A 26,212-nucleotide genomic window follows, 5' to 3' on the forward strand; every position below is an offset into this window, starting at 1 on the left:
GACTACAGGTGCAAGCTGCCAGCGCTCAGTCTCAGTCAGCTTTCTATTATATGGTTTAGTGAAACACTTCAGTCTACAAGCTGTCAGCTATAGGAATGGTCTCTTGTTGCCTGTAGCAGAGGACTGTTGACTCTTCTTGTGTATGGGCAGGCACAGGAGTCCAGCCCTGGATGAGTTAACTTATGTGTCACAAGTGTACTCCAGGCTGGGAACACTGTGCCTCTCAGAATTGGCTGGCCTCAGGAAGGCATTCTGAAAGGTTTTGAAGACATCAAAACAGCATAATATTACAGAAAAACTTTAAATTGCATCGACACAGACACACAGCACATCTTTGGGGAAACCAATAAAATATGTGGACAGAAAGCAGGAGCTCCAGGTCTCTACGGTCTCTACATCTCAGATTGTTTTCTTAGTGTTCTTCTGGTTACACCTACTGTATGAAAGTCATATAGCTCTTAGCCATGTGGGAAGGTGTTCAGGTCTTTTGGTAATTATCCAGCAGAGAGAACACAGAGACCTTTGGTGGTCTACAGTAAGACTTTTGCTCATTGAATTCAGTGAAAAAAAAAAAAACAAAGAGCAAAAACTGTCCAAGACACACATAGACAGAACAGTGGTTAAGTTTTCTCACATTCATCAAGTTGGTTCTACAGGTTCTGCCAGGATCAAGCTAATCAAAGTCAGTGCTTGGGGTATGTGAATTGGAGGGAATCACCTTGTCTACAGTACTGTCCCATCAGGACTCAGCCTTTACTTCCTGAGTGACAGGGGAAAGTGTTCAGTTGATTTGGGGTCATTTCTATTGAATTCTGCTTGTTTCTCTGAGGGCAGGGGTCCCTGTTCCAGTTTGGCATATACACTGTGCACACCTCACTCCCAGGGGACAGTCTTTGTGCAAACAGACACAGCCAAACGCTTCTTGGAGTTTCCTCAAAGAACTGGCTATGCAAGTGATGGAGATCAGATTAGAGGCTATCCTCAGTCCACTCAGGGTAGAAGCACAGCAATGCATTGGACCCATAGCTAAATGTGGGCTTGACTATCCTAAGGACCACTGACTAGAGAAAAACATAGCTTCTGGGCTCAATGGGCTTTCTATTATATGGTGTACTAAAAGAAGATACACTAGGATGGGAAAGCAATAGTTTCCCTATAGCTCATGCTATAGTTTCATACTTTCCCTACAGAAATTAATTTTCCCAAGGCTATTAGAGCAAGTAGTTAACCAGACGATTGTACACTTCACTGTGTTTGTGGCTAATGCAACGTCAGACTTCCATAGATGAAAGGTCAAGAAGAAAGTGGTTGCTTTTAGACCCTGGCTGCTAAGGCCTCTCCTTCCATCTTTGTATAAAGAGATATGCTTCTTCTCCTAAGGTGAGGAGATCATGGAGTCTGAGGGACATGGCAGCTAGAATCTTCTCAGATTTTAGACCATGCTCAGTTGCTAGACCTTAGTATCATTGTCTAGGAAGCCCAAAGCCCAGTTCCAAAGTCTGTATCAGCCTCTATCTGGGTTCTGTCCTCCTAAAAAGTATGTACACAGGCCAAAATTGTGGCGGAGGGATAGTGGTAGCATGGTGATTCAAGCCTAGTTAAGAGTGAGCTCAGAGTAGACAAAACTACAGGTGAGAAGAGAAGCGAGAAAGCCAGGCCAGGGGTCTCCACTGGCACTCCTCACCTAAGTCCTGCAATTGTGTGGATATACTTGGAAGTGAGCCATGTATTTGGTTGAGAACAACCAGTTCTTTTTTGTTGTTGTTGTTATTCACGGGGCTTGAACTCTGGACCTGGATGTTGTCCCTGAGCTCTTCAGTTCAAGGCTAGCACTCTACCACTTGAGTCACAGTGCCACTTCCAGTTTTTTAGTGGTTAATTGGAGATAAGAGTTTCAGGATCTTTCCTGCCTGGGCTGGCTTTGAACTGTGATCTTCAGATCTCAGCTTCTTGAGTAGCTAGGATTATAGGCATGATTCACCAGTGCTGGTTCTGGTTGAGAATAGTTCTGTTTGTTAGGATGTGTGTTTTAGATTAAATACAAGGCAGAGTTCTTTTATAATGAAAAGCATTGTGGAATGCAGCAGTCTTGGTTAGAGATGGTGGCCTCATGGGGTGAGTAGAGAGGATTAGGTCCTCTTATGTTTCTCCTCAGCCAACTATAGCATGCAACATCAATTCTTGTCATTCATGGTATATGCTGACCACTAAACTCCAACAGGAAGACAGTTGGGGGGGAGGGGCAGGGGAGGTGAGCAAAGGGGTGGACTGATGAGTTGAATCACTTGCTTGTAAGGAGTCTTCCCAAAATACACACAGCCTTTCCACCCTCCTTTTCTTGGGTATGTCTACATTCAGGAAATTGCAGACATATAGCCTCTCGATCCTAGCACACTTGAATAAAATCCTGTGTGTAAGGAAGAAAAGGTGGCACTGCAATTGTTACTCAGTTCTTTTGTCTGAAGCACAGCATTTGGCAGTCACACATATTTCAGCCTTGTTACATTGTAAAGTAAGAAGGTCACCTCCCTTTCCAGCTTAGTGACTAGAAAACGGAATTCTCAGATTGTTTTTCTGGTAGGACAGAATGAAGATAAAAGTCCATAGACGAGGGGCCGGGAGTTTGGCCTAGTGGTAGAGTGCTTGCCTAGCGTGCACGAAGACCCGGGTTCAATTCCTCAGTACCACATATGTAGCAAAAAGCCAGAAGTGGTGCTGTGGCTCAAGTGGTAGAGCCCTAGCCTTGAGAAAAAAATCCAGGGACAGTGCTCAAGTGCTGAGCCCAAGCCCAGGACTGGCAAAAAAAAAAAGTCCATTGACTACTAGGTACCCAAGACACACACCTGTAATCCCAGCTACTCTGGAGGCTGAGATCTGAGGACAGCTTAGGCTGGAGAGTTTGTGAGACTCTTTTCCCCAGTAAAGTACCCCCTGGAAGCAGAGATACGGCTTCAGTGGTAAAGAACTAGACTTGAGTAAAAGAAGCTCAAGAACAGTACCCAGGCCCTGAGTTCAAGACCCAGGACACACACACACACACACACACACACACACACACACACACACACACACACACACAGTCCAGAGAGTTTCTTCTAGTGATCTAATAATGATTCCTTTTAGAAAAAGAATTTCTTCAGAGATCATAAGCTAACATTGCCACATGTACTTGTGAAATGACTGGGAAACTGACTGGGCAAATCCATGAGAGCAAGCCCTTGCTTCATTTCCATGCTGATGAGCTGAACCACAAGAAAGTGGATGGCATAAACTAGAACAGAAATGCTCTTCTGTTTTAATACCCTGGGAAGAACATATATAACTCCTACCATTCCGGGAAGACAGGCAATTGAGAGGCTTCTTTCTTGAGGCTCAGTTTACCTCAAGTCATTCCCTGGGGTACTGTCACAAGTCCCAACCTCCAAGAATGAGCAGCAGGTCTCACAGTGACACTGCTCTTTTTATTGGATTGCTAAGAGTCACTTAAGGCTTACAGAAAAATTGAGAGTGAGGTATAGAGATTTCCATACACCTGTCTCCATTTGTTCCTGTTGTTGAATGTGCATTGCCCTATCAGTTAATATTACTCAGAGTCTGTAGTTTGTGTTAGGGTTCTCTTTTTTGTGTGTGTATCATCAGCAGGGGGATTTGAACTCAGGGGCTTTGCTCAAGGCTAAGGCTCTAGCACTTGAGCCACACTTCTACTTCCAGGATTTTGCTGATTAATTAGAGGTAAGATAAGACCCTTGGCTTTATTTGCCTGGCTTACCTTTGAACCTTGATCCTTAGGCTTCAGCCCCCTCAGTAGCTAGGGTTACAGAGATAAACTGTTGGTGGCTTTTGTGTGGTACATTTGATGGGTTTGGATGTGTGGGTAATGTCATGGCTTCTGTCTTAGAGTCACACAGAATGTCTTCACTACATGATCCACCACTTGAGCCACATCTCCAGCCCTTTTGGTTGTTTATTTCTATTTTGTGCAAAGGAAAATTCTATAGAAGTAATCTCCAAAGGAAAGAGTCTGGATGGCAAGATATCTAAATGAATGTTGGCAAATTCTGGGAAATCCAGGTATGGTGGCTCATGTCCATAAAATGTAGCTACTTAGAAGGCCAATATGGGTAAAACATGTACAAGACTACCAACTTAACTAATAAAAAGCTGCTTGTGTGCTCCTCATATCCTAGCTGTGTGGGAATTTAAATAGGATTTCAACCCAGACAAATCTGGACATAAATACTTAACAAAAGCTGGGCTGGGAGTTTGGCCTAGTGGTAGAGTCCTTGCCTACCATGCATGAAGACCCAGGTTTGATTCCTTGGTACCACATATATAGAAAAAGCTGAAAGTGGTGCTGTAGCTCAAGTGGTAGAGCACTAGCCTTGAGAAAGCCCAAGGACAGTGGTCAGGCCCTGAGTTCAAGCCCCATGATTAGTTGAAAAAAAAGCTAAATGTGCCGGAGCCAAGCTCATGCGGTAGAGCATCAATCTAGTAAGCAGAAGGCACAAACTTCAGTGCCATCAAAGAAGAAAGAAGAGGAAGGGGAAGAGGAGGAGGAAGAGGAATTAGATGCACTGGAGATTGGGGCTTTTTAAGGCTTTTAAGGCTCTGTGACTATCTGGGCTCTGGTGGCTCATGCTATAATCCTAGCTGTTCTGGAGGCTTTGATCTGAGGTTATAAGCCAGCCTGGGCAGGAAAGTCTGTGAGACTCTTATCCCCAATTAACTATCCAAAAGCTGGAAGTGGAGCTGTGGCTCAAGCAGGGGAACATCACCCTTCAGTGAAAGTGCTAAGGCAACACCGAGATCCTGAATTCAAGCCCTAGTGCTGACACACAGAAAAAGTATGTAGTGTTTCAGTGAGTTGTTTAAAGTGAATGGGAGAAGTAGTTAAACTCTTCCACTACTTTTAAAAGCTTTTTTTCCCCTTGAAGGAGATTGTGGTTGTTGAAAACAGCTGAATTAGAGTCTGGTTTCAGGATAGAGGTAGTTCAGTACTGAGGTTACAGCATCAGTACCAAATTTCCCTCTTGTAGTGGACAACATTTGGGCAGAGGAGAAATCAGTGGAGCAGGGAAGTCAGCAGCTTGTTTTGATTTGTCAAAATTTTCCAAGTGCACATGTCACTTGCTTTGCCTCTAAAAGTGGTACTTTTGCTCCTGGAACTTTGGGTGAACTTGTGTGTGTGTGTACTGGGGTTGGGGAGAGTAGGAAACAACTGTGAGAACAATCGTTTTTCTTCCATTCTTTCCTTCCTTCCTTCCTTCCTTCCTTTCTTCCTTCCTTCCTTCCTTCCTTCTTTCCTGTTGTTGGACTTGAACTCTGGGCCTGGGAGAGTGTCTAAATTTCTAGATACAAGTATTAGGCTTACTACATGGGAAACAAAATATATTTATCAAACCACAGGTGGCAGTGAATTCTGGAACTACTATTGGTAACGTGTTACCTCAGTTCATTGTTGATGGCAATAAAGACATCTTCATACATCTTAATTTACTTCTGCAGGCAGCAGTAGCAGCTATTTATTCTCTATCAACTGATCCTTACATTCTGTCTTCACACATTTCTGATCCTCTCAGTAATTCTGCCATGCAAGGTGGTGGGCCTTGGATTCCAGACTTGAATCCTAAATACCCTGCCTTCTCATTGCCTTGATTAACTAAGTGAAAAGAAGAATAGTGTATGTTTGCAATAAGTTGTTCTCTAACCAGAAAGCACCATCAAAGCTGTAAAGAAGTCTTAGTTATCTGGGTAGGATGGCACACATCAGAAATCCCAGAGTTGGTGAAGCTGCAGCAGGAGGATTGAGAGTTCAAAGCCAGATTGGGCTGCAACTATAGTAAATACCCTATCTCAAAAGACAAAAAGAAAAAAATTAGCATAAAATATAAGTATTTATTTAGAAATTCAAGCAAGGCTAGAATTTTTTTTTTTTTTTTTGGTGCTGGCCCTAGGACTTGAATTCAGAGGTCTGGTCACTTGCTCTTCCTGAGCTCAAGGCTTTTGCTCTACCACTTGAGCCACAGCTCCACTTCTGGCTGCTGTTTTTTGGTAGTTAATTGGAGATAAGAGTCTGATAAGCTTTCCTACCTCTGCTGGCTTGGAATCACTATCCCAAGATTTCAGCCCCCTGAGTAGCAAGGACTAGCTTTAAAAGACATTTTGGTGTGAGTAGATACCATTCTCTGTAATATTTATTATCAGCTCCTGATCTTCTTTCTTGTCCCTGTGGAAAATAGTATTCTAGTCTATCCTGCACGTGTTCTTAGAACAAACTCTCCTCCAAAGCAATGACATGGCTCCAACTCCAAGGCTTCAGCCAGTAGAGCATTTACAAGAGGCTTCTGTTCTTTGTTCATTATTGCCATTAATTATACATCAGAGGAAAAGGGTTTTTTTTTGCCATTCTGTTATATCTTCTTCTTTATTACATATTAAGGTTAAAAAATAGTAGAGAAACCTTTCCATAAGAGAAAATATTTTTCAGTTGCTATTTATTCCTTTGACAATGAGCTTATAAAATTTCAATAACCCTGGAGTACTTGAAATCCATACATTACAAGCAATCCTTAAGTATATATATATATATATATATATATATATATATATATATATATTTGGTCGATCATGGGGCTTGAACTTTGACCCTGGGGGCTGTCCTTAGCTCTTCAGCTCAAGGCTACCACCCTACCCCTTGAGCCATAGCCCCACTTTTCATTTTCTAGTGATTTATTAAAGATAAGAGTCTCAAGTTCTTTAGTGCCTGGGCTGGCTTTGAACTGTGATCCTCAGATCTCAGCCTCCTGAGTAGGTAGGATTACAGGCATGAGCCACCATGCCCAGCTCTTAAGAATATTTTTAGTATCATAGTTTTTAGTACAATTCTATTTTTTTAGTACAAAATGTGATTCGGGCTCAGAGCAGAAAATTTAGGAAGATAAATAAGTATCAAGATGAAATAGAATCAGGTGCTGGAGGCTGAAAGCCCATAGTCTAGCCACAGGGGAGGTTGAGGTAGGGAGGATAGCAGTTTCAGGCAAGCCCATGGAAGGAGAGTCTGCCACCATCTCCATGGAGGGGAGCTGGGAAGTGTGGTGTGTGTCAGTGACCCCAGTAATGATGGGAAGCTAAACTAGACAGATCATTGTTCTGGTGCATGCCTGGGAAGGTGGAAGGAGAGAAGCAAGGCCCTATCCAAAAACAACCAGTAAAAGATAGGGCTGGAAGTGTGGCTCAGTGGTAGCGTGTTAGTCTAGCAAGTGTGAGGCCCTGAGTTCAGATTCCAGTACCAATGGAAGAAAAAAAAGATTAAAATGAACGAGTTGAGCTTTGGCACCAGTGGTGTTTCAACCCGGTAATCTCAGCTACTCAGGAGGCTGAGATCTGAGGATTGTGGTTCAAAGCTAGCTGATGCAGAAAAATCCCTCCCCAGGAGACTCTTATCTCTAATAAACCACTCAGAAAAAACTGGAAGTGATGCTGTGGCTCAAGTGGTAAAGCCGTAGCCTTGAGGACAAGAAGATCAAGGAAAGTGCCCAGGCCCTGAGTTTAAGGCCCAGGACTGGCAATATATATATACATATAGTAAGCCAGGAGTTTAGCCTAGTGGTAGAGTGTTTGCCTAGTGTGCACAAAGACCCGGGTTCAATTCCTTGGTACTACATTCATAGAAAAAAAACCTGTGGCACTGTGGCTCAAGTGGTAGAGCTGTAGCCTTGAGAAAGCCCAAGGACAGTGCTCAGGCTCTGCTTTTAAGCCCCAGGACGGGCAAAAAAAAGTGTTGTATATTTTGGAGAAATCTGCTGTCATTATCTCTTTGCACATAATATTTCTTTCTTTTTTATTTTTCCTCAGTGCATTCAAGTCTGGAGAAAGGGCTGTGGCCCAATGTGCAATGGTCACAAAACGTAGGCTGGATAATGCATTAACATGTCATGCATTTCTTATTCTTTCTCCAGTGCTCTGGGCTGAGATGTATTACTCCAGAGGTAATAATGGTCACTTTAGTGCAGGTTTGTGTTAGAGAAAACTCCTTTTTTTAAAAAAAAAAAGTCAACTAATACTAAGGTAGAAAGAGACTCTTAAAGGAAATAAATTACTTAGACCAGAGGCATCTGAAGCCACGAATGGTGTATGTGAAGTAAGAAGCAGACTTACTCTCTACACACAGATCAATTCCTTTGCTGCCTAACTTGGATTTCTTTCAAAGAAATGATTTATGAGGTTAATATCCTTATAGCAGCCATTTTTTGGAGAGTATTAAATGACCCAATGCCCCATTTTTAAATTGGAAAAGTGTGCCAGGGGCTGCTGGCTCACATCTATAAATCCTAGCCACTCAGAAGGCTATGATTTGAGGATCACAGTTCAAAGCCAGCCCAGGCAGGAACGTCTCTGTGACTTATCTCCAATTAGCCACCTGAAAACTGGCAGTGAAGCTTTGGCTCAAAGTGGTAGAGTGTTATCCTTGAGCAGAAAACCTCAAGCCCCAGGGCCACCACCCTCCCCCCACCCCACTAGGCCAAATTCCCAGCCCCTAGCTACTATTTCTTATAAGTGAGTCCCAAATGACTAACAGAAATCGAAATGAGCAATTTCCACATGCATTCCAGTGGTTTATCAGTGCAGTACCTGCAGCACTCTTCTCCCTACTTTCTATTGGACATTCCTCTTCAGTGTGGTCCTCCTGTGTCCTCAGAGCCATCTCACCAACCACTTGGTTTGGATGGACCCTCAAGCCACCAACTTTGCGCCAGAGGAGCTGCCTAGCCTGCAACAGCCGTGTCACCTACACACCTCTTTGGTGTACTTCTGCCTCACCAGAACTCACAAAGTTGAGGCCAAAGTTTGCATTCATTACCTTCTACCACAAATACCCTTTCCTTTTTTTTGCCAAACTCCATTCTGGATTGTCAATCATTATCAGATACTCTTGAGCCTTAAACCTCCTCCCTCCCTTCCCTTTCCTTCCTTCCTTCCTTCCTTCCTTCCTTCCTTCCTTCCTTCCTTCCTTCCTTCCTTCCTTCCTTCCCTTTTGGTGCCCACACTCTAGTTTTGGGGCTTAAAATCAGGGTCTCATGCTTACTAGATGAAATCTAGGTGGCTTTTTTTTTGAAATTACTCATCTTCTCCCTTTTAAGGAAAACCAAAAAATACTACCAAGATGTCTACAGAAACAATATAACACATATTTAGGTATATACATATTTATGCATGTATATATGCACATGTGTGCATGCATGTGTATGTGTATTATTCTGAGGCAGAATTTGCAAACCTATTTATCTCAATAAAGAATTTTTTTAAAAGCTATATACCCAGGAATTTCGAAATCTGTCCAATTGGTTCCACTTAACTAGAACTTGGATTTTTGTGATAATGAAAGGTTTCCCTTATTGGGCTTTACCACTTCAGCCATGCCTCCTGCCCCTCTTTACTTTGGTTATTTTCAAGGCAGTGTCTGGCTTATGCCTGGTTGGCCTGGGCTGTGATACTCCTGCTTTTGCTTCTTCATGGCACTGTGGGTGACAGGTAAGTCACACTGCCTAGCCATTGTGCTTTCCCTTTGGCAAGGATAGCAGGTATATCTCTCTTTGTCTAGCCTGGCCTCCAGTATGGTATCCTGATCTTCACCTCGCAAGTAGCAAGGATTACAGGCGTGAACCACTGTGTGTGCTCGGTGAGCTACATCCCCAGCCCTCTCATCACGTCTTCCAGTACATGTTTAAAGTCCACTTGCATAGGTCCTCCACCTCGAGTGTGGGTTTCATGGTTGGCTTATTTCCAGGCAGACAATAATTTTTTGTTGTCATTGTCAATAGGAGTCTCTGGATTTTTATCCTAGACAGCAAGAAAAGCCAGTGAGTGGAGTCCCAGACACCTGATCTTGCTGCCTAGTTTCCTTTAACAACAGCATCTTGAGTTGTAATGGGTCACGTGCAGCCATTTGCCTGCTCAGGGTGTCCTCTAGAAAGCTGTTAAAAGTCACACTGGCAGAGGTGGAATGATTCCCAAATGGGGACCATTGTCTAGATACTTGATGTAAATGAGCCTTGGAAATCAAATGTTCTCCTTACTTCTGTTCTTAATTGCTTCCATGGGTTCAGAATTTGCATGTGTGCATGTGAATACTCGTGTGTGTGTGTGTGTGTGTGTGTGTGTGTGTGTGTGCGCACCAATACAGAAGCTTGAACTCAGAACCTGGGTACTGTCCTTTAGCTTTTACATTCAAGGCCACAGTCTCTCCTGCAGGTTTTGTTTTGTTTTGTTTTTTGTTTTGTTTTGTTCTTTAGTCATGGAACTTCAACTCGGCCTGGGAGTTGTCCCTGAACTCTTCAGTTCAAGGCTACCCCTCAAGCCACAGCACCACTTTCAGTTTGCTGGTAATTAATTGGAGATAAGAGTCTCATGGACTTTAATGCCCGGACTGGCTTTGACCCATGACCCTCAGATCTCAGCCTCCTGAGTAGTTAGGATTACAGGTGTAAGCCATTGTATCTGATTGGGTTTTTTTTGTTGTTGTTTGTTCCTTCTTCTTCTTCTTCTTCTTCTTCTTCTTCTTCTTCTTCTTCTTCTTCTTCTTCTTCTTCTTCTTCTTCTTCTTCTTCTTCTTCTTCTGGTTAATTGGAGATAAGGATCTCACAGACTTTTCTGCCTGGGCCGGCTTTCATTCATGATTCTCAGATCTCACTTTTCTGAGTTGCTAGGATATAGGTATGAACCACCAGTAGCTAGCCGGGTTTGTAATGTTGTAAAAGTTACAATGAGCATAAGAGAACTGCATTCCTGGAGGAAAGAACATCTTTCCAAAGTTGTTCTGAAAGTTGAATTCTCAGTCTAAAATACTCAAATTACAAAGATGGGAGTGAATGAAATCTCTTTCATTTCTCTCTGGAGAAATCTGCCACCTGGCCCACTGAGGGCTGTCTCTGACAGTGTTGGCTGTGGACTTGCTTTTTCTCACATTGCCCGTTTTCCTGTAAAACCTGTTGCTCTGATGAAGCAATTGGTGCTGAGAATGTGATTTGTCACAATGTGTTCATGGCCTCAATTGAATAAATAATCCTCTGCCACTTGGCTTTCTTTGAAACTACTCTTACCTGTCTCCTTTTACATTACTACCAAGAGGACTGGGACATAGCTCAGTGGCAAAGCACTTGCCTAGCAAGTGCAACATTCTGGGTTTGATCCCTAGTACCAAAAAAAGAAAAGGCAAAAAATACTTAAAGAAAAACCCCAACAAAATAAATTACTACCAAGAAATCTAGAGAAACCATATACATATATATATATATACAAACACATATGCATATTTGTGTGTAGTTTTTTTAGATGGGCAGAATCTGATAACTTAATTATCAAAAAAATAAGCCATACATATAGAGACTTAAAATTCCTCATTAATTCTGCTCAACTAAGAGCTTGGGTTTTTGCAATAATGAAAACTCTCAATGTTTGCTTGAATATCTTACTAAAGCAGCTTACCATATATATGATTGCAATAACCAAGATTTAGGGCATAAATGTAGTGTCAAAAATCTCAGAGTTCTCTGGGTGCCAGTAGCTACTCAGGAGGCTGAGATCTGAAATTTTTGGTTTGAAGCTAGCCCAAGCAGGAAAGTTTCTTATCTCCAATAAACTACTACACAAAACTAAAAAGGAAATAGAGCTGTAGTTCAAGTGATAGAACAGCATGCTAGCTTTGAGCAAGAAAAATCATGGACAATGTGTAGACCCTGACAATGTGAAGCTCTAGGACCAGTAGAGAGAGAGAGAGAGAGAGAGAGAGAGAGAGAGAGAGAGAGAGAGAGAGAGAGAGAGAGAGAGAGAGAGAGAGAGAGAGAGAGAGAGAGGGAGAGAGGGAGAGAGAGACAGAGAGAGAGACAGAGAGAGAGAGAGACAGAGAGAGAGAGACAGAGAGAGAGACAGAGAGAGAGAGAGAGAGAGAGAGAGAGAGAGAGAGAGAGAGGAGAGAGAATATTTCTGGATCTTAAAGGTCAAGAATATCCAAAGAAAATGAGGACAAGAAATTAGGAAACAGCCGTAGTGTGGATGCTGGGGCAGGGAGAGTTTTGAAATAGTATGACCTCTATGGCTCTATTTAATGTTCAAGATTTTTCTTTGTGCCCCCTGTGACTTTAGTCATTACCACTGTACCAATCCCCAGGAAAAGAGAAGGAATGGGGAAACCAAAGCTTGAAACCATTTGAAGTTTGTTTTGCAAGTTGTATTTATAAAAGAGATGACTCACTTGAGGCTAGAGATTTTTTTCCTGAGTTATCCACATCGTTTCCTGGTGTCATCACTTTTCTGAGACTGTAGGTAACTATGAACTGACAGGCTTGCACATAAATAGTCAAAGTATTACCTTCAGGTGATTCTCTTCAAGTACTCATTCAAAATCACTTCTTTTCTTTTCTATTCTTTTCTTTTTTCAGTCGTGGAGCTTGAACTCTGGGACTGGGCACTGTCCCTGAGCTCTTCAGCTCAAGGTTATCACTCTACCAATGGAGCCCACAGCATCACTTCCTGCTTTCTGGTGGTTAATTGGAAATAAGAGGCTTATAGACTTTAGGACTGGGAGTTTGGCCTAGTGGTAAAGTGCTTGCCTAGGATGCACAAAAACCCAGGTTTGATTCCTTGGTTCCACATATATAGAAAAAGCTGGAAGTGGTGCTGTGGCTCAAGTGGTAGAGCTCTAGCCTTGAGAACACCCAAGGACAGTGCTCACGCCCTGAGTCCAAGCCCCAGGAATGGGAAAAAAAGTCTCATAGGTTTTAGTTCCTGGGCTGGCTTTTTTTTTTTTTTTGATCTGTCATGGGACTTGAACTCTAAACCTGGGCATTGTCCCTGAGCTCTTCAGCTCAAGGTTACCACTCTACCCCTTAAGCCCTAGTGCCACTTCCTCCAGGCTGGCTTTGAAACGCAATCCTCAGATCTCAGCCACCTGAGTAGCTACGATTATAGGCATGAGCTACATGGCCCCAAATCTTTTTTATTTTTATTTTATTTTATTTTGTTTTTGGTACTGGTCCCAGGGCTTGAACTAAGGGTCCTTGAGCTTCTTTTGCTCAAGACTAGTGCTCTGTCACTTGAGCCACAGCACCACTTTCAACATTTTCTGAGTAGTTTATTTGGAGAAAAGAGTTTCACAGACTTTCCTACTGAGGCTGGCTTTGAACCATGATTCTCAGATCTCAGCCTCCTGGGTAGCAGAGTAGCGCCTGTCTCAAAATCTTTTGGCTCTTAAAAACAAAATTAACTGGATATGGATGACAGTGAGCTATACAACTTGTGGGTAGAGACAGGAAGGAGGGATTGGGAGAGAGGGAATAGAAGACACTGTACAAAAGGAATTGTACTCAGTTCCTGACTCATATAATTGTAATCCCTCTGTACATGACCTTTATAATAATAATAAAGTAAATTAATTAAAAAATAAAATTAAATAATTTTAAGTCTAGGATGCTGCTAGTGGTTCATGCCTGGAATCCTAGCTACTCAGGAAGCTGAGATCTGAGAACTGCAGTTCAAGCTTGGGGGGTAAAGTCCATGAAATTCTTATCTCCAATTAGCCAGAAAAACTCTGGACGTGGAAGTGTGGCTCAAGTGGTCAGCCTTGCGTTGAAAAAGTAAAGCACGAGAATGAGTACCTGAATCCAAGCCATAGTATTGGCAAAACAACAATAAAAATAACAAGTTATTCAGAGTAAGAAATTTTCCTTGATTGTGAGCCAGAGTTAGCTCCTGCTTAAAACCTTCTAAGATTTCCCCTTGGCAATCAGTGACAACTGATCTCACTATAACATGGCCCCAGTTACTTTACACCTGGCTCTTCCACCCCCACAACACACTCTGTCATCCTGTTCCTCTCACAGGCCATGCTCTTTTTTCATGACACTTCCATGTATTCTTTCTTTGGCTGAGATCCTTTCTCCTCAAAATGTGGCTCTGTTGCCAGCATCATCCAATCATACCTAAGAGCCTGTTACGAATGCAGGATTCTCAAGCCTACATCCAGATCCTAAGGACCCAAATATATAATGATGTTTTGAAACATATAAATCTCTTGCCCATTTTTTTCACCTAGCCAACTTTTGAAGAATTTTTTCTTTGAAAGTCACTTTTGGGGAGCTGAGGTGGTCAGTTCTCTCACTGGGGTCCAAGGATTCTTGGTGTGGAAAGTTCTCAAGATAGCCTGTGTCCAACCGCTCTAAATGACTCATAGACTTCAGGCCACAGCTTGTAACTGCAAGTACAGATGTGAGAATCCAGCTGTTCCTGACAGAAGATTTGTAGATGTACTAAACAGCTCCACTCTTCAAACCAGATTTCTGTTATTGCTTTGGAATACTATCATGTGTTATACACATGTCAGGAATTAACAATTCAATATTTCTTATATCACTAACAAATACATTTACATATTTGATATACAATCCTTCATATTGTATGTAATTTTGCATTAAATTATTTCATATTTAAGAATTTATTTTTCAACTTTGCTGAATTTTAGTTTCCCGTAGAGTAAATAGCACTAGCTATTTTTTTTTAATTTTATTTTGTCAGTAGCTGGGGCTTGAACTCTGGGTCTGGGCACTGACCCTGAGCTCTTCAGTTTAAGGCTCGCACTCTACCCCTTGAGCAGCAGCCCCACTCCTGGTTTGGAGTCTCACATAGATGTGAACCACTGGCCCCCTGCTTTTCATCTGTTTGTATTGAGCTGAATGAAACTCCTTATGGCCCCAACCACTTTAGCTGAGTGTGCGGACTGGCAGGTCTATAGGGAAGTCTACAGATGACTCGGAGTGGACTGGGCCTGGGGAGGACATCGCATGTCATGTGGACACGGAGTAACGCCTGGTCACCATCACCACCAGCGGCACCCACGGATCTCCCCCTGCGAGGATGTTTAGCACCTGAAGTTCCACTTCTGGTAACAACATAGGGAGCGCACTTGGCCCCTAGCCCACCATGCCCCTGGTCAAACACGGCTACCTAGAGGGGAAGACCAGGCGGTCTCAGGAAGAGACACAGAGGCTGAGACCCCAACCGGGGCTTCTAGATTCTTGTCACTATCAGAAAAGGAACAGAGACAAGACAAAGAAGGGAAAAGTGAGCAAAACATGGTTACTGATAAAATACATAGGCAAAAAAAGAGATTTGTGCTTTACGTGCTTTCTCTTGATGAGCTGCGTGCCTACTCATGGACAGGTTCTTTTTTGATGAGGGTGGTTTGACAAGACTATTTCATTTCTTCGTTGTGTCAGGGTGTGGACTTGTGAGATCAGATCGATTGTCTCCATTGAGGCTGCTTTCTTTTAGCACAAAGCACAGCTTGACAGTTATAGCTCTCATTACATGACAGTTCTGGGTGTTTGGAGGTTTCTACATTCAATTGTTTGTTTATTTTAAAGTTCTTCCCTTTGGCCCCTTTGTGTTCCCTGATCAATCAGGCCCTATCTTCACATACCTCTTCTTCAGGACTTGTGGGGCCTGCAAGTAGAGAGTGACCCTCAGAGATACAATGATAGAGCCACAGAAACAGAGATGGTGCAACAGGGTCCTTCTGTTTGGCCCAAATGGACTGTGCTCCTTCCAGTGTGAGAGGAGGTAAAAGACTGGGGTCTTCCCTATACTGAGTTGCCATGTAGTCAGACTGTATTCTACCACGAATAGCAGTAGAAACCTCAAAGCCACACTGTATTTCTATTTCTGTCTTCTCCCTTTTACCCTGCTTGAGGGCCTAAAGAACACTGCCCAGCCTTCTCAGGTGGCAAACATGACTTAGTAGCATGTTAAGGGTACAGAGTCCAGATACAGCAACAGAATCCTTTCTGTGGCCAGAGACAGATTAATATTCCAAGTAGATTTGCTGTGAGGTAGCTGTACAGTATTTCTAGCCAAGCCATGTATTTCCGACACTAGTTTTCTTTTGAACCATTAAAAATTTATTTCTACTCTCCTATTAATAAATTCTTTCAAGGTGATTGGAAAGAAAACAAAAAATTGGTTGAAGCCTTATAACAAATCTCTGGCAAGTGGGCCAATTAGTTTGTCTAGTGTTGCTAAGCTGCTCATCAGGGCACTTCATATGCTAATAAATTGCTTCTAGGGGAGAAGAATAAAACACACACATTGCTGTCATTGTTTATGGGAAAGAAACATCCCTAAAATCATAGCTGTATAACAATGTCATTAAGTTCAAATATACACAGTGGAGTGAAAATGAAACATGAGGATGGATCAACTACTCAGGAAGCCATTTAACCAGAGCTAATGCAAGGACACTGGACAGAGAACCATCCCAGTAGGCACAGAATTGGCACCTGTCCAGTGATGACAGCTACGTACCGTATTTCATGGGATCCTTTGAAACTGCCCGGCGTGAGTATCTGCCCTCTGCCTCCATAGCAAGATATCTCAGAATTAGTGCCAATTCTAATGTCTTCATATGCCAGACCCCTTCCGTTCACACCCAACCCCTGTGTGCTCCTGATTTGCACAAACAAACCTAGTTCTCTGGTTCTCAAACGCTTTGCTCAAACAAGTTTGATGACAGAGAACTCTTCACCCCTCCGTCTTCTCTTCCCCTTCTTATCTCTCCTCCCTCTTCACCCCTTCCCTCCCCTCTCCTCCCTTCTTCTTCCCCTTCCTGTCTTCCCCACTTCTCCCCTTTCCTATTTTCTACTCTCTAGATTAAGACAAACAAGTTTGAAGAGGACAGAGAACTCCCCTCCCCTTCTCTCCTCCCTTCCCTTCCCCCCTTCTCTCCTTCCCTTCCATCCTCTACTCTCTTCCCCCATTCTCTTCCTTTTTTTGGTGGTCCTAGGGATTGAACTCAGGGCTTTTCACTTACTAAGCAGGTGCTCTACAACTTGAGCTGCACTTTTAGCTCTATTTTCTTTTCTCACGTGTGTGTGTGTGTGTGTGTGTGTGTGTGTGTGTGTGTGTGTGTGTGTGTGTGTGTGTGTGTACTGAGGCTTGAACTCAGGGCCTTGCATTCTCACTTGGTTTTTTTTGCTCAAGGCTGCTGCTCTACCGCTTGAGCTGGTCTCATAGACTTTTCTCACATCTCACCTTCCTGGGTAGCTAGAATTTTCTGTAGCACTCTAAGAGCTTCCCCATGAAGCTTCCATCTTCAGTTCTGCATCCAAAGGCATGGCTCAGACCTCCAACCTGTGTGTGATGCCTGGGGGGCCGGGGGAGGGAATAGAGTATGCCATCCTGTTATAAACTTCCAACACCTATCATTTGTCCTCTAAATAAATGTTTAATAGGTATACACATAATTTTGTGCTGGTGCCCTACAAAATGCAAAAATTGAAGGGAAAATGAGTTTCTGGCGAAGGTTGAAGTGAAATCACAAAAGCAAACATGTTTAATCAAGATGCTTGTGGCAGCTCATCCCTCATCATTATGATCCATTTGTAGGGCTGTAATTTCTTTCTCGCCCATGGAGGTGTTTGCTTCTTTTCACATTTTCTTGGGCTGCCTCCCTTGGAAGCCAGCTGGCATGTTACTCTTCATTCCATCATGCGCAGATAGATTTTTCTGTAAACACCTTACACACTACTGTGAGACTGCCATGCTTAGAGCTAGCCAAGCAGTGGGAAAATGTTTGGAGATTGAGGACAGCAAATTTTTTCCATCCAAAGAAAAATGAGTTTTAAGATATTTATCACACCCACATTTGGAAAGGGGGGATGGTGAAGAGGAGGGTAAAGACGAGGAAAGAGAAAATGATAAAATAATAGTAATTCTTTCACACAGAATGCTTTGTGTGTGTGTGTGTGTGTGTGTGTGTGTGTGTGTGTGTGTGTGTGTGTGTGTGCCAGTACTAGGGCTTGAACTCAGGGCATGGGTGTCTCCTTTAGCTTTCTTGCTCAAGCCTGGCATTCTACCACTTGAGCCAAGCTCTACTTTCTGCTTTTGCTCCTTAATTGGAGATAAGAGTCTCATAGTCTTTCCCGCCCAGATTGGCTTCAAGCATAATCCTCAGATTTCAGATGTGAGTCTCCAGCACCCGGTTAGAAAACAGTTTTTGATTTCAAAGAGATTTTCTATGTTCAATTCTCTTTATCATGGTTCAGTATATTGGAATATGGTTATTCAGAGATGATGAGTAACAGGGCTGTGTATAGTTACACAGTGTAACCAGAGCTCACTTGCAGTGGGACACTGTTGTGCACCATTACACACTTGGTTCTGAAGTACAAGCAGGGGTGCATCTTTGCCACTGTGGTGTTGGTATGATGGGGAACTGTGAAGTAGTGGGAGTGGAAAGACCTCCCTCGTAAGTGCCACCTTCAAGCAACAGAAAGCTGCTCTTGAATCACAATTTAGGAGGTTCAAGTGCCTTTGCTTTTGTGTTTCTGGCAAAAAACAAGCACATCTCTGATTTCAAAACTGCAGCACCTGTTCTCTGGGTTCCTTCTTGGATGCAAACCTATCAACTCCTCTTTCTAGTCTTGACCTTTTTCTTCCTTGATCAGCCAGGCTTATTCTAGGGTGTAAATATTTCCAGAAAGACAAAGAGAAGGCCACTTTTCCATGTCAAATCAAGAAAGAATGAATGAGTCAAAGTGACTGTCAATCTTACATGTTGTCAAGTTGTTACTGTATTTGACAGCTTGGAGAATAACCTAAAAGCTAAAGGTCAGAAATTGTTCTTTTAGGCCTAGTATAGTGGCTCATGCTTGTAATCACAGATTTGCAGGAGACAGAGATCAAAAGACTTGCAGTTCAAAGCCAATTTGGGACAAAAACATTAGTAAAACCCCATCTCAACTGATAAGTTTGGTGTAGTGGTGCCCTTCCATGATCTTAGTGACACAGAAAGTGTAGGTAGAAGGATCAAAGTCTGAGACCTGCTTGGGGGAGGGGGGCAGAAAAGACTCTATTAGAAAAATGGCTTGGAACATGACTCAATTGGTAAAGTGCCTGCCTAGCAAGACACTAAACTCCAACTTCAAATCTCAGTATTGTCCCCCCCACACACACAAAAGGCAAAAAAAGTTACAAAAGGAAACTGTTCTTTTAAACTAGGAGTAGGAAGTCTTGCCAGATCTCAGATGCTGCAAAATAAGAAGAAATTTAATCCATGGTCTGTTGTGTGGACATAATCTCCACCCCAGCACCAAGCCAAGAGCCAGAAGCTAGAGACGAGGCAGATATGACATTATAGAAGGTGTCCTGGGGAGGGTGCCTGAGCTCAAGTCCCATTGAAGAAGCAGTGGAAGCAGGATAGAAGCTGGAGCTCTTATGGAACTCAAATGAGAAACTATATTTGAGTTGTATGCATTAATATACTGATAAGTTCCACATTTCTATTCCTGCCTCCTCCTGTCTCTTTAGCACCTCAAATTGCCACACCAGTCTAGTGACACCCGTTCCTTGGCACTCCTGAATGAATGTGTACAGTCAGCATCTCCCACAACCTCTCCTCTGCTGCTGCAATGAGCTCCTCATGCATCCTGCCCACCCACATCACCTGACAGTGTCTCTATTCTCACCCCCTCTCTCTAACAACAAGGCTATTAAGAAGTTCTGCCCTTTGCTTTTTGAAATATACCCATAATCTGATGATTCTCAACACTGTTCCCCTCAGCCTCCCGCTCCAGCCCACCTCCTCTTACCTAGAATATTGTGACAGCTTGCAACCACAGCCTCCACACTTGGTTCCCTGGTTATTCCTGTCACCTTCTCTCCTACCACTCTTGTTGCCATTCTCCTGCTGTCCCCCATATGTCTCCAGGGCCTGTGTGTGTATGGCATTCCTCAGCCTTACTCAGCCAAATGGCTAAGTTTCCCCTTCCCTTAAATCTTTACTGAAAAGCTAGCCTCAGCAACGTTTTCCACAGATGCCCTGTTTCAAATCACAGTGGCTGCTCTGGATGCATCTTAGCCTCTTTCTTTTCCTCATGTCTCCTTAGTAGCTACCACTAACATGCCTAAAGTTAGGTTTATTTCTATGGCTTATCATCTGACTTTCCTATCTGAATAGATGACCTATAGATTGCTACCACAATTCCCCTATTCTACAAGCACAGTGATTTTCATCGGCTTTGTTCACTTTGTAACCCAGTGCCAGGGCAGAGACTGGCACATGGTAAGCACTTCCTTAACAAACTTGTTACTGCAGCATTTTCTGAAAGGGAAATCTGAGACTCAGCACCATTAAATATTCCACTCAAGGTCACACAGCTAGGAGATAGCTGACTTGGGTAGTTAAATGTTTGAGCCATTAGCAAAAAGCCCTGACAATTTTAATGGCTGTTTGCCAGCCAGTCTCCTAACACAAGTAGATGTGTTTTCAGTGGGGAAGGATTTGGTGCTGGAGGACTTTGTGGAGTTTTTCTGTGGACCATTGGCAAGGTCATGCGGATTGGAGTGATATTAAGCAAGAATTTTAAGAAGCTATCTCAGCATAGCACAGAGGCCTGTGGCTGTGAATAAACGGAGAGCAGCTTCTCAAGGTTAATAGTGTCTGGGAGGAAGAGTTGCTTGGCCGCATGGGAAAAGACTCACTGGTGTCTGTTTAAAATGATCTAGGAAAGTATTTATTTATTTATTTATTTATTTATTTTATTCTTTTTTTGCCAGTCCTGGGCTTGAGCTCAGGGCCTGAGCACTGTCCTTGGACTTTCTCAAGGCTAGAGCTCTACCACTTGAGCCTCAGCACCACTTCCAGCTTTTTTCTATGTATGTGGTACCAAGGAATCGAACCCGGGTCTTCATGCATGCTAGGCAAGCACTTTAACCACTAGGCCAAACTCCCGGCCCGATCTGGGAAAGTTTTAAAAACAGTTTTTGGCTGGGGATAGGAGCATGAGCTAAGATTGCCAATGCCACTGCACTGGAAATCTAGCTGAGACACAGTCTGCCCCTAATCCATCCATCCATCCATCCATCCATCCATCCATCCATCCATCCATCCATCCATGCAATTACAGAACACACAGAGAGGTCACCTGGTCAAAAACCAGGAAGAACAATCTGAGAGCAGCCCTAGCTTTCACCTGCCACATCTTTGCTGGAGAACAGGAAGACCATAATCTTTTTAGAAAAAAATAATCATCAATTTATTTATTTATTTATTTATATTGTGCTGGTCCTGAGTTCAAACCTTGCTGGGACATGAACTCAAGGCCTAGGTGCTCTCCATGAGCTTTTTTTTCTCTTTAAAAGCTAGCACTCTATCACTTGAGCCACAGCTATATTTCCAACTTTTTGACGGTTAATTAAAGATGAGTCTCATAGATTTTCCTGCCCTAAATCCTCAGATCTTAGTCTCCTGAGTAGCTTCAATTATAGGTGTAAGCCACCAGTATGTGGCCTTTTTCATTTTTATTTTATTATTTTTATGGACTATCTTTTTCAGAGAAAGAGAGAATTTGGCCAGGCAAGTTTTTGCTAGTTGGTGATGCCCAGGACTTTCTCACTTGGGAAGCCATGTCACAGGCACAGAGTGTTTGGTCGAGTGGTACTGCCAAGCCTGGCAGGTGGCCCATTACATAGATCAGAAGGAGAAGACAGAGGAGGGTGTTAGTGAAAATTGAATTCTATAGGTGATGGCCAAACACAGATGGCCAGGCAGGGAGCCATAGCGCCTCTCTATGCCACAGGGTCTTGATGGATGGTGTATGCCAAGACTAAGTCTGCCATGATGAATAGGAGAGGTCCACGGCACTTTTCATGCCCAATGGTGTATGGAGAAAGCCTCTGATTTCTTTTCAGAAGTGGAGAGGCCTTTGAGAGGCCTGGCTTATAACTGAGTAAAGAGAAGAAGGAACTCTGAGTGGCAAAATGCCTTCTCTTAGCAATGTTAGCTTCTTTCTTTCTTCGCCAGACTTGAGATTGGATCTCACTTTATGTATTCCAGCTTGGCCTCAGACTTGTAATCCCATTGCCTCACTCTCCTGGGGATTGATGGTATCACAGGTATGCTAACATGCCCGGCCCATCATGCCCTGAGCTCAGGCCTCAGGGTTGTGGCCAGTGCAGTGCCTGTGTGCTCTACCCAGATGGTCTCCTAGCTCATATGCCCTCTTCCAGCTGTTATTCCTCCTGGAAATTGTCTTTGTCTACAGACAGCTACCTCACCCACGGGTTCACCCTGTTGGAGGCTCCCTGAGATGAGTGGCTGGAGGTGTGGGTACATCTTCCATTTGGAGGTCATATCAGTTACTAGTCTTTTGATTCCAGGCCAACTGTATAGCCTTTCTCTTTTACCATTGCCCCACCTGTTAAGATGGGCAAAATAACAATCCCTTCCTCAGAGTGTTTGTGTTGGAATTAAACGAGTCAGTACATTAGTCACTGCCACACACTGGTGTCTCAGTAAATGTCTGGTAGATGCTCACACTAGCAGAGAATTGCTTTATTTGTTTCTTTTTGCTAGGATTGGGGTTTGAACTCCAGGCCCTGTGCATGCTCAGTTTGCTTGCTTAGCTGGAGTTCTACCATACCTTGAATCATACCCTTAGCCTGGCTTTTTGCTGATTCTTTGATTATTTTGAAGATGAGTTTTGTGGACTTTTCTGCCTGGTTGGCTTTGAACCTCAGTGTTGCTTGTCTTAGCTTTCTACCTAGCTAGGATTACAGACAGCCCCCGGACTGGTTTACTTTCTAATGAGTACTTTTTTATGTGGTTATGTTTTTGTTTATTTATTTTTATGCTGGTTTGGACTATAACCTCTGGTTGGCAAAAGACCATATTTGAAGTGAGAGTCACTTACCTCTCAGTAAATTAAGTAAAGACTCAGATACCTGATACGATTCAAGAACTTCTGAATCACCTTCCTCCCTCCCTTTCCTCCTTTCTCCCATTCTTCCTTCCTTCCTTCCTTCCTCCCTCCCTCCTTCTCTTTCTCATTCCTTCATTCCTTCCTTCCCTTCTTTTTCTTTCCTTCTTTTTTTCTCTCTTTTCTTTCTCTTCTTCTCATTCTCTCTCTCTGTTTTTATGCTGGTACTGAGGCTTGAACTCAGGACCTTGCATTCTCACTTACCTTTTTTTTGCTCAAGGCTAGTGCTCTGTTACTTGAACCATATTTCAACTTCTGGTTTTTTGCTGGTTAATTGGTCATAAGAGCCTCATGGATTTTCCTGCCTGAGCTGGCTTCAAAGTACAATCCTCAGATCTCAGCTTCCTGAAGAGGTAGGATTACAGGGGAGAGTCACCAACAATTATTATTTCTTGAAATTATTTAAGAAAATGTAACTCTCAGATTGAGTATGAAAAAAGTTTTTGAGCTATCTCAAACTTGTGCCTCACAGGATACACATATACATTTGATTATTTTAAAATTGAAATGCTTCTGAAGAAGGCTGACCTTTTCCTACAGCAAATTACCTGCCTAACCTTTGTAAGTCTATGGGTTTGTGACTCCTTCACAGAGTCTCATGCACAAGGTTCTTCTTACATGAAGGCGTTGGAGGAGCTCACCAGTCCAGTACCTTCCTTGGGTGTTTCCAGTCTTCCAACTATCCCCATCTCTGACCTCACAGGTACTACAAGACCAGCGTGGTGCTCATGTGCTTTCTGGTCCCTGCCCTCGTGCCCTGGTATATCTGGGGAGAGAGTCTGTGGAATGCCTACTTCTTGGCCTCCATTCTCCGCTACACCATTGCCCTCAATGGCACATGGCTGGTCAACAGTGCGGCCCACATGTATGGGAACCGACCCTATGACAGGCACATCAGTCCTCGGCAGAACCCACTAGTGGCCCTGGGCGCCATCGGTGAGTAGGAAGGAGACAGCCAACAGAGAGAATGATGGTCTGGGGTTCAGGGACTTCTCAATGGCTTTATGGGGTTGGTTAAGGGAAGGGGGAGAAAGGAGTGAATGTGAACTTTACCTTTAGAATCCTGGCTCTTGCATAAGTAGTGTGATTTCTCTAATTTACACTTTTCTTTTTTCCTCTACATTTTGATTAGCATCAATTTGTTTTATGACAGGGTTGCATGTTGACATGTCCACGCACGCACTTTGATCAGACTCCCTCTCCTTATCCATTACTTTTCCTCCTCCCCTTGTCCACTTCTTAAACTAATCTCAACAGCCTGACTGTTCAATTTTCATACATGTACATAAAGCATTTTGATCTTATTCACCCACGTGTCCCCTCTCCATTCACATCCCACTAGCACCTCTACCCTGGATAGAACCTATATTACTTTCCAGTCGCTCATTCTTTTAAGTTTATGTTAATTGTTCAGAAAGTTTTCACCCCCACACCTCACACATGCATTTACAGTCCTTTAGTCAGATACCCTCACTTTCTCCATCCCAGCTACTCCTTATTATTCAGCAGATTTCAATGAGTTCCATTTGGCATTTCAAGTAGCATTTAGCTTGGCAAGTTCAGGGCTGGAGTTATGTATCATGTTTACCATTCACATGAGAAAGTTATTCTTGTGACTTTATGCTGGTCCCTGTATCATTTCATGTTCATGCTTAATGTTGTCTCACCAAATGAATAAATGCTCTTGAGGATTAGAATAAAGATTTTTCCCCACAGAACCCAACACAAAGTCTTGTCTATGTTAAACCCTCAAAAAAAAAACACATGATAAGCTAGATGTTGGTGGCTCGCACCTGATCCTAGCTACACAGGAGGCTGAGATCTGAGGATCATGATTCAAAGCCAGTCTGTGCGACTCTTATCTCCAATAAACCAACCAAAAAAGTGAGAAGTGGAGTTGTAGCTCATGTGCTAGAGCACTACCTAGAGAAAGGAAAACAAACAAACAAACTCAGGGACAGTACTTAGGTCTTGAGTTCAAGCTACATGACCAGCAACACCATAATTAAATATATATTTTTTAAAATCTTGGGGCTGGGAGTTTGGCGTAGTGATAGAGTACTTACGTAGCAGGTACAAAGTCCAGGGTTTTGTTCCTCAGTACCACATACATAGAAAAGCCAGATGTGGTGCTGTTGCTCAAGTGGTAAAGTGCTAGCCTTGAAGAAAAAGCCCAAGGACAGTGAGTTCAAGCCCCAGAACTAGCAAAAAAAATAAAGTCATGTGACAAGATCCTATGCAGGTAGGTGATGATCCAGTTGTCTGAATGCCTGCTTTGTATTCCAGGGGAAGGTTTTCACAACTACCATCACACTTTTCCCTTTGACTACTCTGCTAGTGAATTTGGCTTCAATTTCAACCCCACCACCTGGTTCATTGACTTCATGTGCTTGCTGGGACTGGCCACTGACCGCAGACGGGCCACCAAGTCAGTGATTGAGGCCCGGAAAGCCAAGACAGGAGATGGCAGTGGCTGAAGCGAGACCAGCCATTCAACACGTCTCACTGACCGGGATGCCAGCCCATGTCTTTGTTACTGGCTCATTGTGTGGTAGAAGGGATAGAATCCATGTGATTATGAATTTTTGATTTATCTCAAATAATGTCAACTACAATAATCAATGAAAAGCATTAGGTCAATGTTAGTATTAATGAGTTAACACTAGTATGGCAATCTCTATAGCAATCCTATGCCAAATAAGCATTGTTCTGTGATTATACATGATGTTAACCCAGACAGGATGAACTTCGACCTGTTAATGTTTTCTGTGTGATCCAGGGAACAATTGCTTTTAGTTTCTGTGCATTAATCCAGAATTGCTTTTAAATACACTATGTGAGGAGCAGAGCCAGAAGTGTAGCTGTGGCCCAAGTGGTAGAGCACTGGCCTTGGGCAAAAAAGCTAAAGGATAGTGTCCAGGCTTTCAGTTCAAACCTCAGTTCCAGAGCAAGAGAAAGAGGGAGGGAGGGTAGAAGGGAGAGAGCATGAGAGAGAGAAAGGGGGGGGCATCCAAAAGTTGAAAAAAGTGAGGAAAGGTATCTTGTACTTTTCTGCCCCATTTATAGTTTACTGCTTCACCATTATTACATTAAAAGATTTGTTTTCTATGGAGCTGGTTTTATGCTCTAAAGTTGAAGGCTCACCTACTCTGTAAATCAGTGCCTGATCAAGCATTTGTGTTCTTTTTGTTATTGTCATTTTAAAGGTGTGTAACTTGGAAATTCCTGACATCAAATAAGCTCAAATTCAGTTCTCATTTACATATTTAGACAGCTAATTTGTATTCTGATGGATGTTAACCATCCATGCATATATTTATGCTACTTTTGCTAAATAGGTGTATTAATTTTCCACACCAGCCCATCAGATCTTAATAACCAGCAGTTATCTAGAATTCTCTTATCTA

The 26,212-nt window shown here is 42.9% G+C and overlaps 1 protein-coding gene across 1 annotated transcript in view; it reads left to right on the forward strand.

Moving 5' to 3' along the window:
- Window positions 1-25,779, forward strand: part of Scd5 (stearoyl-CoA desaturase 5) — a 101,043-nt gene extending 75,264 nt beyond the window's left edge. The window contains exons 4-5 of the mRNA XM_090343339.1: window positions 23,509-23,741; window positions 25,092-25,779. Coding sequence (XP_090199465.1) covers window positions 23,509-23,741; window positions 25,092-25,282 — 424 coding nt within the window. The 3' untranslated portion in view covers window positions 25,283-25,779. The remainder of the gene's footprint in view (window positions 1-23,508; window positions 23,742-25,091) is intronic.
- The last annotated feature ends 433 nt before the right edge of the window (window positions 25,780-26,212 follow it).

This window comes from Megascapheus bottae, chromosome 13 (assembly GCF_031878675.1).
Source record: "Megascapheus bottae isolate mThoBot1 chromosome 13, mThoBot2.hap1, whole genome shotgun sequence".
NCBI lineage: Eukaryota > Metazoa > Chordata > Mammalia > Rodentia > Geomyidae > Megascapheus > Megascapheus bottae.